The sequence below is a fragment of the Augochlora pura genome, chromosome 3, assembly GCF_028453695.1.
Source record: "Augochlora pura isolate Apur16 chromosome 3, APUR_v2.2.1, whole genome shotgun sequence".
NCBI lineage: Eukaryota > Metazoa > Arthropoda > Insecta > Hymenoptera > Halictidae > Augochlora > Augochlora pura.
In genome coordinates this window covers 6,754,919-6,771,874 of record NC_135774.1, presented here as the reverse complement: position 1 = coordinate 6,771,874, position 16,956 = coordinate 6,754,919, and the positions used below count along the sequence as shown (strand labels likewise).

Below are 16,956 nucleotides of genomic sequence, written 5' to 3'. Positions count from 1 at the left end.
ACTAACAGATGGGATTGTAGCAGTATGTTATGACATAACATCGAAAAACAAGGAACAACTTAAAAGAATCGTTGCGCGATTTTCGATGAAGTAATTTTAAGAAAAGTGTGTTTAAACTCAGAATCGTCAGAACCTGAAATTCTATTATTTAAAAACTTTTAAAAAACTTGGCCATCGGTTAATTAATTGAATTATTGACCATGTGTAAAGGATGCTTATGTTTGTTACAGTCAACGTTGGATTAATATTTATGAAATATTAAAGCGTGGTTTAATGCACCAATTGCTGTAAAATGCTCCAAACCAATATCCACAGTTCCTGCATCAGCTATACAAGCATAAAGAAATTGACAAAAGCATAAATGTAGTAACAATATATAAATTTAGTGGACATTTATGGTATTATACAAAAATTGCACAAAATGTGCAACATTAGTTTTGTTCATAGAGAATTCTTTTATAGAATGGATAAAAAACAGTCATGTTTCATTGCATTTTTTATGCGTACGTTCGCATACATGTCGCTGTTAGACCAATATAATCTAATTTCTGGTAGTCAGACGACACCCATAATAAGGAATATGCTATTAAAATTTCATCTTTTGTAACAAACTGCCAGGCCTATTGGTGCGTTGTACTACTAGATGAAGTATTATTTATGTATTGTGCAGCATATTCATTTGTTTCTTCAACCATCTTTTCTAGTAGGTAATCCGTGAAGAATAGTTTGTATATTCCAATATATTTTTTAACAAAATAAATAATATTGTACAAGAAACATAAAGAATAACTGAGGCACATGGTAGACACTGGACAGATTATCTCATCAGGAACAAGTAATTGTTATGGGTAAGATAACATTGCTGAAACAAAATTATGTTATAATAAATATATTTGTGATATTGCAAATTGTTTGTGATTTTCGTTTTGGCCCACCATCCTTTCTACTGTACATCACGCAAACTCTTCTAATCTTCCTGGTAGTTCTGTTACACCTATGCATGGTGCGTTTCCGGATGTTTCAGCCAATGGACTTTCGGGTGCTATCCTCTTTACTGGCATCCAATCTCTGGTTATCGACTAATATCAATTGTAAATTCATGTCGTGTTTTGGTTCTGCCTTCTGTATTCTGCTGATACAAGATGTAGCCGCCATTCAAGAGAAAACGGCGAAAATTACTTTTTTCCAATATTTTACAATTCTTCTTTTGTTCAAATAGGAATACAGCATATCTGATGTGTCTATGCCTCCCATATGTTTGTTATATACATCTACAATTGCTGGTTTTTCGATCTGTCTCTGTTCATTCCTTTTTATAATTGTATTGATAATTTATTAGTATCGAACAAATTCTCATTACAGTAGTAAATAATGCTTCATAAGATGAAAATGTGTATTTTAATAAATAGCTTTTCCAAATTCGTTTATGTAGGCGCTGGAGAGAAAGATCGAGTTATTCACTTAACATTAGCTTTAATATAATATTGAAGAAATGGTTACATAAGTTACAAAATACAAAGAATAGTATAAATGAAAAAAAAACCAGTGCACTTGCACCTTCCACATGCTAAGTTATCCGTTGAAGCACATGCTAACCTCTGCTACAAACCACGTGCTAACCTCTCATGTTAAGCTATGATGCTACACCTCATTCACGCCTATGCACGTATAGAGAGACAAAATAATATATTAATATATATTTGTTCATAGTACAATAAAGAGTATAATATAACGCGAAAGTACCGCCCAGTGCCATGGCAAGTCTACGGGGTGGTACATATTGTATTGTATTGCATGTACAGCTTTACGTCACGCCGTGTCACCACCGTTATTCAAAATTATAATGTACAACTAGTAGCACGTCGCTTAGCAGAACTCTGTGTGTGCGATACAACCGCCCTCCCCCTTCTACTTCTTGCGTAGCGACTTTTCCTGAATACTCTGATCATGCACCACTTGTAGTTGGTACAAACTACTACTGCAACATTTATATTTAAATATTTGATAAGTTTATCTGACAATTTATTGCTGATTTACATACTATAGTTTAATTATAGTCTCGTATATTTTTTAAATAGCAGTGTAATCCAGGAAAAATCTGAATTTCATTTCATCACAAAATAGCAATTTCTATAATACAAAATTGCAATCACAAAATAAGAATTGAATACGTTCAGTGCCACGTGTACCACTGATGGTAAACATAAAACTTTTCATTCGGACTGCATGTACCACCGATGGTACACGTTTACATATTTATCGAACGTTCTAACAAGGTGTATTTTATAATCAGTTTAAAACTTAAAGATATATCTTATAGTATGTCTAAAACTGAAGAATATATTTCCACAAAAAATGAGGCATTTTGAAAAATGTAATATAAAACAAATCAAGTAAGTTTTTCGATTGTAATATGTACAATAACTAATAACGTAGTATAATGTTTCAATATTTGTCCAAAACATCGAATTATGTACCTGAATAAAAAGTCAAACGAATACGAGTCGACACGAATCGTGTTAAAGCATTTCTTAACAAGGAAGTTCTATTGTTAATATATATTCTAATATTTATTGTAAATATTGGTTAATATATATTGTAAATATATATTAACAACAAATATAAAAAAACTATATTTTCTAAATATCATTTATTAAAACATGATAAATGATTGAATAAATAAAGATACAACAGCTAAAATTAGGTCGAAAAGATTCTGTATTCGTCTCGCGGGGATTAACAATTAAATCGATTGCCCCAAATATCGAACTTGACTAAATAAGTGACATTAAATTTGTCCAGATACGGATAAAGGAAAGTTGTCAATATCGTACGACTAAAAAAAATTGTAAGTTCATGAATAAACGTATGTCTTTTTTTAAATAAATATTATGGTTAAATCTTTGTATAATTCAAGAAAAGAACTTGTCTACAAAAATGTTTCAAGTTCTGTAAATACTTTGTGAAGTAACATTTTACCAATGACGGCTTAAACAATAACGATAAGCAACACAGATTTACAATTAAAGTTAGTCCATCGATGCCCTATTTCTTCCGTTGGACGGTTATATATCGACTGCTGCTTTCTGTCGGTACAACAGATCCATGGTATCTTCTATTTCTTTAGGAGTCGTCTACCGCAGAGCAATTATACATTACAGAGACTTAATTCAAACATGGCATCGTAAGACTAATTGAATTATATCTACGTTACTTTTCATTTCGAAACTGTCTCAAGAGGTACAATTTTTGTTACCAGTAATTTAGATCATACCGTTAAATCCATAACCACTTAGTAGCCATTTAGTTTGTTGGTGATCACTAGTAAATAATAACTATATAATAACCGGACTGTGTTTTTTATGTATTTATATAAAAAAAATTAGTAAACTAAATATAAAACTGTGAAAGAATTTCAAAATACTATTGTATTATTTTCAATTCAACAAAATAATTAAGTATAAAAACATTTTCTGCGCATCTTCTGTGTCCCGCAATTAATACAAACATTTTTTTTCATAAAAATCTGTAATCTATTGATAACATACTGACAATTGAATAATTTCTTGTGCAAAGAAAACAAAGATATTTCAACAGTAAATTGTGGGTAGCATTAAGAAACTACATTTAGATGTTTAAGATGCTATGCAGATCTATTATAGACCTCACCTTGCATACTACATATTAATTAGTACAACGTACATATTACACAATCTCATGTTATGGTAAAAAGACAAGAACTTTTAGTTTCTCCAAGTATTACACACTTCATCGAAATAATTTAAAAAATCATAAAAGAGGTAGTTACCCTGTAGGCTACTTACCTTGATTTGGATGTTAGTGACATACACAATTGTGACAGATCATTTCATAAAAATCTAAATGAAGAACAAATTTAATTTACCAGCTAGAAAATGTTTTATGACGAAAATATGGTTGCTATGTTATTAATGTTTGTTAATGTTAAAACTAATTATCCTATTTCGTGTAATCTACGTTAATCTACGTCCTCTATCTTTTCTGATCTGTTCTATGCATCCGCTTTGTTGAAAAATTCGACTTGGAACTACATCGACTACATTAATAAAGTACAATATTAACCATAAAGCATATTATAAGAGATAAATATATCTATTAAATTAACAATGAATATGTACACCTGTCAGTCATTTAAAAAAAAGTGTAAATTTCATAAGTGCACGAAGATCCTTAGCCTGCTTGTTTCAAATATAAATGACAGGTCACTAATCACATTAGTCAATCGTAATCTTTTGAATTCAATTTGGAAGGCAAAGTTGTTGTATTATAAAATCACTAGAGTGTAAATTCTGTATACAAGGGCTCGGAAACTGCTATGTCTCTGTCATGTGCAAATTAATTCCGGACCTTACTATACAGAGTGGGACAATAACTATTGCCACCTCAAATATCTTCGAAACTATAAGTTTCACAGAAATGTTTGCTGAAACAAAATTGCACAGTACGAAGGGGGCCATCCGGTGGCGATAATAGTTTTTTTTCAGGTGGAGTGACCTTCAATGACCTTGTGTAATCGGTTGTTGAACTCGTTTTAAGATCCTCTATCATAATACGGAAGCAAAAACAGACCGATGCATTTAAAAAAATTAAGGTGACCTTCAAATGTCCGAAGTACCTGCAAAAAAACTATTATCGCCACCGGATGACCCCCTTCATAAAATATAGTGGTTATGTGAAACTTATAGTTTCGATGATATTTGAGGCGGCAATAGTTATTGCCCCACCCTGTATACATTAAATAATAACCAATTAATACACGGGCTATGATTTAGGTGACTGATACACATTTGGCATGTTTCCTCTATTTATATTTCTATAATATCGGAAGCCATTATTAATATCAAATAACCATTCTGAGCTGGTACATGAACACACGTTGATAGAAAAGTCAGCAGTTATATATTGTTATATAAGTGCAAGAAAGAAGAGAACCTATCAGTAAGAAGCTCGTATCAACAATGCAAAATTTACTTACGTAATTTTCTTAAACAAAATAATAAATAATATCATGATTACCGAAAATAATTTCGTATTAACATTTAAAAAGACGTCTTTTGGACTTCTTCGATCAAAATAGTTTCAATAGCGAATTTAATAACAAAAGCTTCACAACCCCGTATCGAAAGATTTAAACTTATTATATACACGAGTACAATTTATATATTTTAAGTTCATTTTTTGCAAATGAAATTATCTCTTTTGTAAATCTAATGCATTCTTTTGCAATTCACAAATCAAATTGACCAGTTGGGATATTATAAATGATTTTTTTATACAGTATAATATACAAAAAAATGAATTTGATTTGCAAAAAAAGGAATTAATTTTAATAAATTGAAAAGGTGAATATGACCTGCGAAAGAGTATATGTATACCTAATTTCAAATAATATGATAATGACCGACCAAAGCTGTATAATGAACTAAAACGTTGGCAAAATGGTATCCACTTATTGCTACTGCGAGAGCAAACACTAGTCGATGTTATTATACATTCACTATTGATTATTATACGTTCAATCTGAATGGTTTGTATCTCTTTCGCGAATTTTAGTTCTTATTGCATTCCACTTCGAAGCACATTTAACACTGTTGTTCAGGCCACGCAAAGTAATTGCTCGTACACGAGACACATGCCAATATTGTCCTCCAATGTGGTCCCTGTGTCCTGTCCAGGACCAAAAGCTACTCTTATGCGAAAGGGCGTCGCCCAAGTTTCCACGCGGCACTTTCCCTCTTCGTCCAGCTCGTTTTGATCACACAAAGAGTTACCACAGTGTTCAAGATTGCAAATTCCGGCGTCGTTATTCCCTGGCTGTAACACAGAATAGTCATGTATTATGTTTTTGTCTTTCGAAAGAAATGATGTGAAATGAAATAATGAAAGAAACGATGTGATATTTGATTAATTGCGTAAACGTCTTTCGAACCTATTCGAATAATCGACACTCGACTGTAAAGTTCGAAGCACTTCGGATAATACAGAACCTCGATCAAATGGGATTCAAATAATTACGACTCTGCTGTAATTCAGAAACTGAAACAAAACGACTTGTTTCTATTTCACTATGTACTGTAACTCGATTAAATTTCCAAGTTTAGCATAAGTATTGAAAGACATATAATGAATTATAATAAATTCAATTGTCGCAAGATTAATTACCTAAAACTGATTGTAGTAATTAGATTAGGGTACAGAAATTGACGCATAGTAACTACATTAGTGTACAGAAATTGACACCGGATCACTCTAGATTAGTATTTAGAAATTTTGGGGGCATATAAACTAATTCAAAAATTGTTTCGTATATTCTGTTAAGTATTTTGTGTTTATATCATTTCATCTACATATAACTTAAACGTTTTCGGAAGAATGATGTAGGTTAAAAAAAAATTTTATTTGTCGAAAACTTCGGATGCTACATTGGTGGGCACAATAATTGACGCCCCCTGTTATGGCGAACTTCAAACGTCACAGTCCAAGTCTAAAGAAATATAAGATGTGTGCAGAATATCCCCCCCCCCCCCCCTCATTCTCTCTCTCTCTCTCTCTCTCTCTCTCTCTCTCTCTCTCTGCTCATTTTCGATTTTATTGTCGATTTAATTACCACTACAAGATACGGAATACAAGCTTTGTAATACCAATACACTGTTCCGTCGACGATAAATCAAATCCATAATAATACAGACCATGACTCGAACGATAAGAGGAAAAAATATTTCAAGTGGAATATTGTTCATCATGAGTATAATGAATGAAGAAATATTAAATCAAATAACAGAAAGCGCAACTACAAAATTCTGGAACAGATTCTTAATCCTTGAATCCGCTAGCGCTGGTATAATAGGAATCTTTATTATATTTAAAACTTTTGGGTATCAACGAAAACAAATATAATGTCGACATAGTCAGCGATCCAAACACAATCGACTAGACCAGAGGCTGCCACATGCAAAACAGCCATTAGAAGCCTAGAACAGAAATTTGCTACCTAAAGGAAGAGATGTATCTCGTGACTAAGACACTCCCGAAAACTGTCAGAAACGAATTCGAGATCAAGTTCTCAAAAGCTTCCGATTTCAAGGGCCATAAAAATATATTATAAAGAACGGTATTCTAAACAATTTTTTCTTACATTTAGGAACGCTTAGCATTAGTTTTTGAGATATTAAGGAAAAACTGTTACTACTACTACATTGAATTCTGTCTATGCGTGCATAACGTGGAACGCCGTGCGCACTGGGTGAACATTATAGTTCTGAACTACAATGGCGATGTGACACAGAACTGCAAATGGTTTTACAATGTTCGTCGTGCATAATCAAATTACATGAATATGCTCCATAAAAACAAAGATGAGGAAGGAAGAAACATCGCGTCAAGTACTCAGTCGCTTTCACACAGTCGCACAGTGCAGCCGTCAATGGACAAAATTGAAGTAGTCAAGGTTATGCCAAGTCACTGCTACATATATATTCAAAACTATGTGTATGATGTGTTAAAATGTCTAAATAATCATATTTATAATAATCATATTACGAAGAAATTTTGATACTGGTGAGTCCGTTTGCTGTCTAAAAATATGCTTCTATTACATTTCTTACAAATCTCATAGTTTGTTTTTTATTTCAATACAGAGATCAGGTTTTAACCTTCTGAAAAATGGTTCCAAAAAAATTGCAACTAGTGAACACATCAGAGAAATGGAAAACTGATTCGGATATCTGCAGTAATGATGAATCTATTATAGAAGTGAATATTGGACTGAGTAGTTCGAGAGTAAAATATCATTGTTCCTAAAAGTCAAATCTTCGTTTCTGCGGTGTTCAAAATGCCAAATTTTAACTTGTCGTGGTAAATTTTTAATATTCGACAGCATAGTGTCAATCTTTAGACTGTAGAATCAAGCATACAATTACAAAATGGCTGCCGCTGTCAAATTTTCTTAAATATCGGAAGATTTGACATTCGTATCGAAAAAAAATAATACCGCACAGATATATCTAAAACATCGTAAAAAAAAGTTTACGTGTAATAATAAATTCATTTACATAAAATTTTCTGCCGCTTTATCCAAAAATCTTATACTTTTACTAAAGTAATGTATTTATGTAAGGATAATTTTATGAATTTATCATTTTCTATACAATTGAAGATAATTTACTGTGTTTAGTTATTACTTGTATAAATAAATTTTTATTTTCAAGTTGGATTGTGGTATAAAGACTGCAGTCCTTCCCAATAAGTCATCGACATAAGTACAGTGAACTGAATAACACGTGTTGACATGGATTCAAAAATCGATTTGACAATGAGGTATAAAAATGGTTCACTGCATACGAATGCAGACATAGTAAAATCAGGTACACCATTTCAGGTATTTAGAACAGATATCCTAAAATTTGTCTAAACCGATCGATAATTCCTGATGTAGATATTTAGATATTTTAATCTATAACCACGATTCTTAATTTCAGATATGTCGCGGATGGTCGTGACGTTTAGAACAGCGCTACAACATCTGCGTAGTGATGATGTCTGGATAAAACACGAGTGCCGACACCGCGACAGCGGAAGCATTCACCAAAAAGTTTCAGGAAAAGGTCCAAGAGGAAAGTCCTTCCTGGGAATGCATTCACAACATGGACGAATCAGGTATTCTATGGAAAGCTATTTGCAAGAAGACGCTTGCTGGGCCCTCTGAAATGAGGGTTAACGGGAGAAAGGTAAAAAAAGATAGGATAAGATTGAGATTATCATTCTTCGGTTCAATATCACCTTTCTGATGCGACCCATGAATCGAGGAATTTTTGCCAGAATATAGAACACATACCGTTACAAGTTTTTGAAAATCTTAGATATCGTTATATAATGATGGAAATATGTAATCCCGTTTAAAAAAAAACCATCGATGTCCTCGAAATCTTGAAAATATAACTTTTTGAATAAAACCCATAGATTTAATTCTTCTTCATAAACACATGCATTTTCGTAAACGTTCAAGCTGTTCATAAAAAAAAAATGTATATGTACTGAGCTCCGCGCGTAAAATACAATGACTTCACGTCGACATCAGCAACGATACCAACAAAGACAAGAAAACAGCTCGCGACTGTTGACACCGAACAACAAATTCTCTACATCTGTAGAAACGTCAGAACTTCAAACAATCGAATTTGGCCGTAATCCCGTAGAAAATGAAGCAAAATTTCGACTTTCTCCCGATATTTACTAGCATCACTGCAAATAAACTACGGAAATACTACCGTAATAAATTCCTCGAAGTCACAAGGGATGAGCACCCTGTTTCTGCACCGTTCCCGTCCGTACGGCGACGCATTCGAGTCCATGCCTGCCTCCATAAGACTCGACATGTTCATCGTAGCAGCAGTATCCTGGTCGATGGGATTCGTTCCTGATCCCTCGATATCCGCGTCAGTATTATTCGCGGAAGCCACGTTGTTGGCAGCATTTTGTCCGAACGCGTATCCGGTGACGTTTCCGGTCGCGTTACCGACCGAGGTTTCGGCGACAACAATAGATGACGCGTTTGCGTTGGTGCCATTCACGTCGCTGATCAACATTCTCGAAGGACCTATTCGAAATGAGTCCCTGGTGCAAGGTGCGTAGGAAATTCCGCACATTCCCCTCTCTTGGCGGATGCAAAGCAGATAATCCTGGCCGGCGAGGAATCTGCCGTTCGACAAATAGTTGAGCGTTTTCAGGGTGCCGTTTGTCCCTTGAAAGTACTGCAGACAACCGGACGGTGCACGCTGCTCGAAAGCCAACTGGACGATCCGGATCTCCCACATCCGTGGCTGCAAGCTATTTGGCAGCCTGATGTCCAACGTCAAGGGCTGATCGTCCTCGTCGACGTCAATGTATACTACAAAAAATCGATCAGAACGCATTATTTCGTGCCGGAGAATACACCTCGCATCGGTATTTATAATTGACACGTAAGGTTTTCTTATAAATCATCAAAAATAAAGTTAATGCCGTATGTGCAAACTAATTCTTATAAAGATACAAAAATATGTAAAAAAGCAAAATGTGTAATTGAAGACGGAAAGTATGTTGACATTGCATGAAATTTGATATCCGTTGGCTCTTATTACTTTTAAAAAGCGACTGGGATAGTTCTAATTAATTTTTTCAGCGCAGTAGAGCTTAGTTCAGTCTTCTACCTTAAATTTTGGCGATCAAATCAAAAACTGTTTTTAAGATTTACTTTCTATATTTATCGGAGATCCGAAATTACCACGCAAAATAAAATGACACAACGAATTAACAATAATACCTCATGGATGATGTGAAAATTTATTGAGATAAGCACAGCCATAATGCACCATGAATAGTTATGTTGCCCGAGGTGTTGTGAGCTGAAGGAAGCAACGCGACGAGCGTCAGTAGATGTAGCTTCGTGCAACATCATGTTGTGTTCGAACCGTTCCTAGCCCTGATTTAGGCGATCAACAGGGAGCAAGATGCGCAATCGAAATCAGAAATAATAGCCCTCGCGGGCCTCATGCTACGTACTGGTTAATTCTGTGCCCTGGTTTAAACGCATTTCCTATTTTCCCCTAAACATATTGTCTTTTTTTACTTGACTTCATTTCAAGATTCGATTTATCACTACAAGTAACTGTTTTCCAGGATGAAATTGGCTTTTTATAAAATTCCTAAGCAAATCTTAAACATTATACGGCTGATAGAGATTTAATTTGTGTAATGTTAATGAGCAAACATTTTTCTTTCAGTTAATTGACACTGAAAAAGGGATTTTTCTAACTTCTCGAAGTATTTGTCTGCCATAATGAATGGTTGTCTTCCTCCTTTTTCCAATTCAAATTAAATTGTCTGCTCTCATGATACTATTCATTGTTTCAAATATCTTTTTTACAAATTTTCTTAAAAGGCTTATATTGATAGCATTTTTTTTAAAGATTTGCCATTAGTTCAACGATTAACAATTTCTATTCACTCTGTTGCACTAAATTTTGTAACTTTTAACATTTTGTGAGAAACTGCCTATTATGATATAAAATATTAGCACAAAATATATTATTTAAACTTCTTTCAACATTAAAACCAATCACGCGTCAACTTACTTTCAAACAGTAAAAGAATTCAAGAATTACAATTTTTCATTGAAAAATTTATAGTAATATTAACAGCTCAGTTCCTCCTTCGATATCGTTGCATCGTCGATGTGAAAGAAACAATAAACAATAGGAGATAAACGCCAAATTTCAAACAAAAAAGAGATGCACGAGAAAGGTATGTAAGAATGCCAAAAAATTGAAGGCGTCAACGTAGATATCGACGCGCGTGTATGTACCATGAGGAAGATTGATTATCTAGAAAGCGTCAGATTTCTCTAACGGTCACGTCGGACAAACTCTCAGGAAAGTATCGTCTTCCAATACTTGCTGAACTTTACTCTACCCTTTCTTTCTTGCTCTTGCTTTTGTTTTTGTTTTTTCAGTTAAACGCTGGTCGGGGAGATTGATTGTTACACGCTTTTCCAGAGAAACGATATTACCGAGATTTTAATCACAAGTTCCGAAGTTACCGCCGAGACTTAATCTGTAGTTTCAATGTATTGATTCGGGGAGTATGACGTTCGAATGTAAAATTAGAGACCTAACAAGAGGAAGGGGACTATGGAAGTTCGGCATTAATCGATTTGAAGTTTCGTTTGAATTTAAGAGGGAATTGTAGTGTGAAATCAGTGTTTCTTTTTTAAATTTGTTAGAGAATTTTTTACAAAGCAATTATTATACCTATCGCGGTCAAATCGACAAGATCTATTTATATGTATTTTGACAACGTTTTAAAATTTTGTAGAAGAAAAATGTCGTTTTTCGGTGTTGGCTATTGTGCTTGTCTGAAATAAAAAAAAAAACGCGTAAGTTCCTTAACCCCTTGCCGTACTGTTTTCTTCAAATTACAACGATTACAAAATATTCGATCGTAATAGCTTTATAGAAGAAAAAGACAATATATATTTATCATGTGTTTACATTTACTTAAACGTTTAAATATTGATTAGAAAATACCAGACTTTTATTGAGATTAAAAAGAATGGAATAACATTCATAGTATGTTAATGGTTTAATTAGTATGAATTCGGCTACAACAAATATTAGAACAAAATAAATAGACGGTAATTGAGAATATGGCAATACTTTGAATTTTGATTATCGATTTTTTATGTTTTGTTAAACTTCGGGAGCCTAACAATGGAAAAAGTAAAAATTTTTGTTGTCGTGTTACATTTGTACTAAATGCGTACATAAAGTTTTGTGCAAATTGGTTAAGTCGGTTATGAAATATCATCGATATCGCTCTGAGAAACATAGTTACCAGAAGAATGCTTTTGATTTTTAGTATATTGATAATAATACAAAGCCGTTGGGTCCTTCAAACAACCATAATTTCGTTAATTTCGGATGTTCTCACGTAAGAAATATAATTATGAAACTATAATCTTCAATATGTGACCTGAATTGCTAATTACTCTATATTATTAATAATTTATTAGAAATTTTACTTAAGGGTGGCATCTAGTATCTTGCCTAATTTCATTTTCATATTCATGAACAACTGCCGTCACATTTGTATTTGTGCCAAGTTTCGAAGAAGTGGCGGACACAGTTTCGAGAAAAACGTGTTTAAGTATAAAATTCGATTTTATTCATCAGACAATGTTCTCCCCAGACTTACATACGATGCCAGGAATATTTACTGCGAATCTTTATACAAAATATGGATGGTAATAAGATTAAAAACTGATGTTTACCAATTTTTTAATCTGGGCCTACAGCGAAAATTTAAAATACCCCTTTCACAGATCTCGATAACTTAAATATTCATGCTGAAAATTTCATTTAAATTGGTTAACATTGTTATGAACTAAAAACAATTAAAAATTGTAAAATCTCGAGATTTCTTGCGGTTATCGGCCGGAATTTATGAAAAACAACGATTTTCTCGCAGTTGCCGTGCACTTCAGAAATATGGCGCGCAGCGTAACAAGTGACAGACACCTGTCATCTCACCCCGTGCTCCTTCTTCTGGCTGTGTCAGGCCGTCGTGGCGACACAGGTGCGCGGGGTGTGGGCGAATTATGATTTCGAGAAACTGGAGCAATAATGCATTCTCACAGCTTCATTTGTATATAGAACCTCAAATCCAAATGTGAGACAGAGAGAAAAGAAACGAACAACATATTATTTTCCTAATATTCCTAATCCAAATAATAAGAACCTGACAATAATACCAGTAAATGCATAAAATGATACCGGTATTTCCGTATACTAGTAGGATGTCATACCGGTATTTCTATATTACGGTTTGCATGAGGATTTTAATGTCGGAACCGAAAGATACAGATATAATATTGGTATGAGTATCTAATTAAGAATGATATTACAGATAAGTATAGCTATTTCACGTCGCAGTATTTCCACCGCTACCTCAACATAAACCGTATCGAATTTGTCGAAGTATTCGATAGTGATAAAGATATTTTTTATGCATAAGAGAACTTTAACTCTTCCAATCCAAAATCGACAAGAATTTTTCAGACCTGCAGTTCTTCCGTTTTATGCGAATTATTACATTTTACATAAATGAAATTCAATCTTCTTACTCACGCATCAGTTGTGCCGGTAACAGCTATTTAGTTATAAGAAATTTAATGTAAAAGTCATTTTGAAACCTGATATAGTAATATTTTGTGATAATATTTTTAGAAATCAGTTGCAGCAAATAAAAAAAATCATAAATGTTTATTTAATTTAAGGGCCTTTCATACCTTCGACATTATAAGTAATTAGAATATTATTACTAATATAATTACTTACTAACATTTATATTTTCTTGAAAAACAAGCATGAATAGATCTCTCACTTTTACACATTAAGAACTTGTCAATTACATATTAGTATTAGATTTAAGTGTACAAGAAACTAAACACATCGGGTAGGATCTGGAAGTTTAAAGATTCTCGAAAACATATACATTACCCAAAATTTTATCAATCCGTTTATTATTCTTAGAGAGTCTTCTGAACGAACAATAAAGATGTAACAACAGATTCCATATCTGTATACGATGATTGGTTAGAATTATTGGACTGTGGAATGTTTGTTCCATTTTTGCACACAAATTAGAAACGTACAAAAACTGCGTAAATAACTTTTTGGAAGTTTTCTTTGCATCATACAATGTATTATTAGCTATACAAAGCTAGTGTAAAGATAGTACTGCATTGTGCAATGCAAAGGAAATCTTAAAAAGGTTATTCAATCTTTTTGAGAATTTTTAATATTCAGAATATTTAAATTTTTGAGAATTACGAAAACAATCAAGCGTAACATTACTTATTAGAGAGCTGTTGTGCAGATAAAATCATACCCTTCATTATTTCAATACATTTCAATGTACACAGAATTAACTTATGTATTTGCAACATTTTATACAGAAGATGAAAAAATATTGAAATGTATAAATGTCTTGAATTACATTTAACTTCATCATTTTAATATTGTGATGTTTTAAAATTTGAATAATTAAGGGGAAAGGATTTTTACTCAGAGAAGTTGAAATGCTATCGGAAATAAAATATATTCGCAGACACGGTTATATTCTGTTGTTAAGAATGCTATTATAGAATCGTATAAATGAACGAAAGCAAGTAATTACTTGGAAGAAAGAATAATATGTAGAATACAAAAATAATGATCACGGAACAAGTGAAAATAGGATAACAATGATAATTATACAAGTTTCTAATAAGTTTAATGTACATAATTCGAACCATTATTTGTTTACTAATGAATTACGTTTTCTTTTATAGAACACCTAAAATCCAAGTTAGTCATATCATACCGGAAATAATTTTACTAAACGTAAAGACGAAATCAGAGTTTACTTGATAAAATATACTATACCCAAAAATTATTTAAAAAAAAGCAAACTCAGAACAAAATCCACATCATATAGACTCAGCTGCCTACTACCACTTATCAGTAAAACCCTTGAAAGATTAATTACAAACAGACTACCAGACATCTTCCACAACCACTCTTTTGCATCCAAATCCCAATACAGTTTCTAACCAGGGCAGTCAGTTTCGCAAAAAAGTGCTGCCCACAGGAATCCGTCCTGTGTGCCTTCATATGAAATGTAGTTTTTGACGACTCTTTAGAAATTATACACCGCTTACGATGTCACATCGAATGTGACCTGAATGACCTTGTCGTCATAATCCCTGGAAATAGCAGGAATAGAGAATGAGTTCAAAATTATAACAAACATCATCTTAGAGTGATGTGCCAAGAAAAAACTTCAATTCTCCAAATCCAAGTGAGAAATTCCTCTAAGGATTTCTAGATATCCACAGATTTCCCACAGTTAGAATAACAGAACGCGCGTTCAAAGCATCTACTCGATACCTAGGTGTCCATTTCGATCCCTTTTCCAAAGTAACCCCGCACATAAACTACGTCACGGAGAAAATCAAATATATTTTTAATAAATTATTCCATATTTCATAGACCCATTGGGGCCCCAATTACAATCGCATGAAGATAATGTATAGTACAAAGATTTGTACGCTCCAGTCGTATCTTAGACAGCCGCCAGCTGGGCCGACAGGCTGAATAAATGACACATTAGCAAACTTAGGTAACCTCACAGGCACAACGATGCCTTAACAATCCCTCACAAGCCAAACCAACCTGTTAGATATGGCTAAGGATTACCGTTAGCCCTAACGTGTTCCGAAACTGAGGGATTAAGGAGTTGCTAGGTTTTTTATTAACCAACACGAGGAGTAAAATAAATGTTCCCTTTATTTTAACTCTACAGTTTTCCCTGTTGACGGGACTTCGCACGTCTGCTCCTCCTCGGTTTACGTGGTCTGTAATCAGAATAATAAATCCAAATAGGATTAGAATTAGTCAGTGTCGGTGAGTTTTTGCTCTCCTCGTCGATCTCAGCTGTTCGTACACGATGCCCGTGTCTTAGCGAGAGCGAGAGAGAGAAAGGCACGCGCCGCTCAGCTGTTTGTTTCCAGCGAGCGATCAGGCGAGGCTCGTTGTCGCCCACGTTTCCTTTAGATAAAGAAGGATGGCGATCGGCGATGCGTTCGTAAATACATAGGTACTCGTAAACGAACTGTTGTCTGCTCTGTTCTAATAACAAGGATAGCCGATGTCTTGCAAATACCTGCGATCGGCAAAACCCAAACAGAGACGGTGATTTCCAATGACTCTGTGGAGATTCCTTGTTATAATGCACTTTTGATCCGAAAATTCGCCTACTGGAGGTCGTAAATCTCCAGCAGGTTTTCCGGGAGTACAGAGGTTTGTCAGTTCCTCATCCGGAGCTCTCACTTCCTTGACGAGGTGCACTACCTCAAGGAAGCAACCCGATTCGAGGCCAGGATCTGCAGAATCCTCTGGTGGCCAAGATCTGGTTGAGCGAAGCCTAATTCGCCTCGCCGGAGCCCGAACAGCTAAGCAGGTGCGGGTTGTGCCAGCCCACAACTCGGGAGTTTAACTATACTCAGCCGTTAATCCTGCTTAGCAGGTCGACGTGCCAGACCATGCCACATTGCATAGTGCAAGCGGTGAGTGGACCTGACGTCGACCTGGGGGACTGCGTTGCCGCAATTATTGTCCATTCCCTTAGAAACTGACCCGCAAAGGAACCCACTTAGGCGTGATAAAGTTCGTTACGGTAACCGCGTACTACGATCAAAAAGCGTGAGACTGATTGCGATAATACTAACAATCGTCTCGTAGTCAAGAAGAAATGTCCAAGGAACCTACAGGACCACCCGCGCACTGCAACAGTACAGGGCGGACGAAACTGGGCCGTATCTTGGCTTCTGACTTATTAATC

The 16,956-nt window shown here is 34.4% G+C and overlaps 1 protein-coding gene across 1 annotated transcript in view; it reads right to left on the bottom strand.

Moving 5' to 3' along the window:
• Positions 1–4,658: 4,658 nt before the first annotated feature.
• LOC144467623 (uncharacterized) overlaps positions 4,659–16,956 on the bottom strand; it is a 58,045-nt gene continuing 45,747 nt past the window's right edge. The window contains exons 5-6 of the mRNA XM_078176513.1: positions 9,306–9,925; positions 4,659–5,853 (exon numbers count right to left, since the gene is read on the bottom strand). Coding sequence (XP_078032639.1) covers positions 5,635–5,853; positions 9,306–9,925 — 839 coding nt within the window. The 3' untranslated portion in view covers positions 4,659–5,634. The remainder of the gene's footprint in view (positions 5,854–9,305; positions 9,926–16,956) is intronic.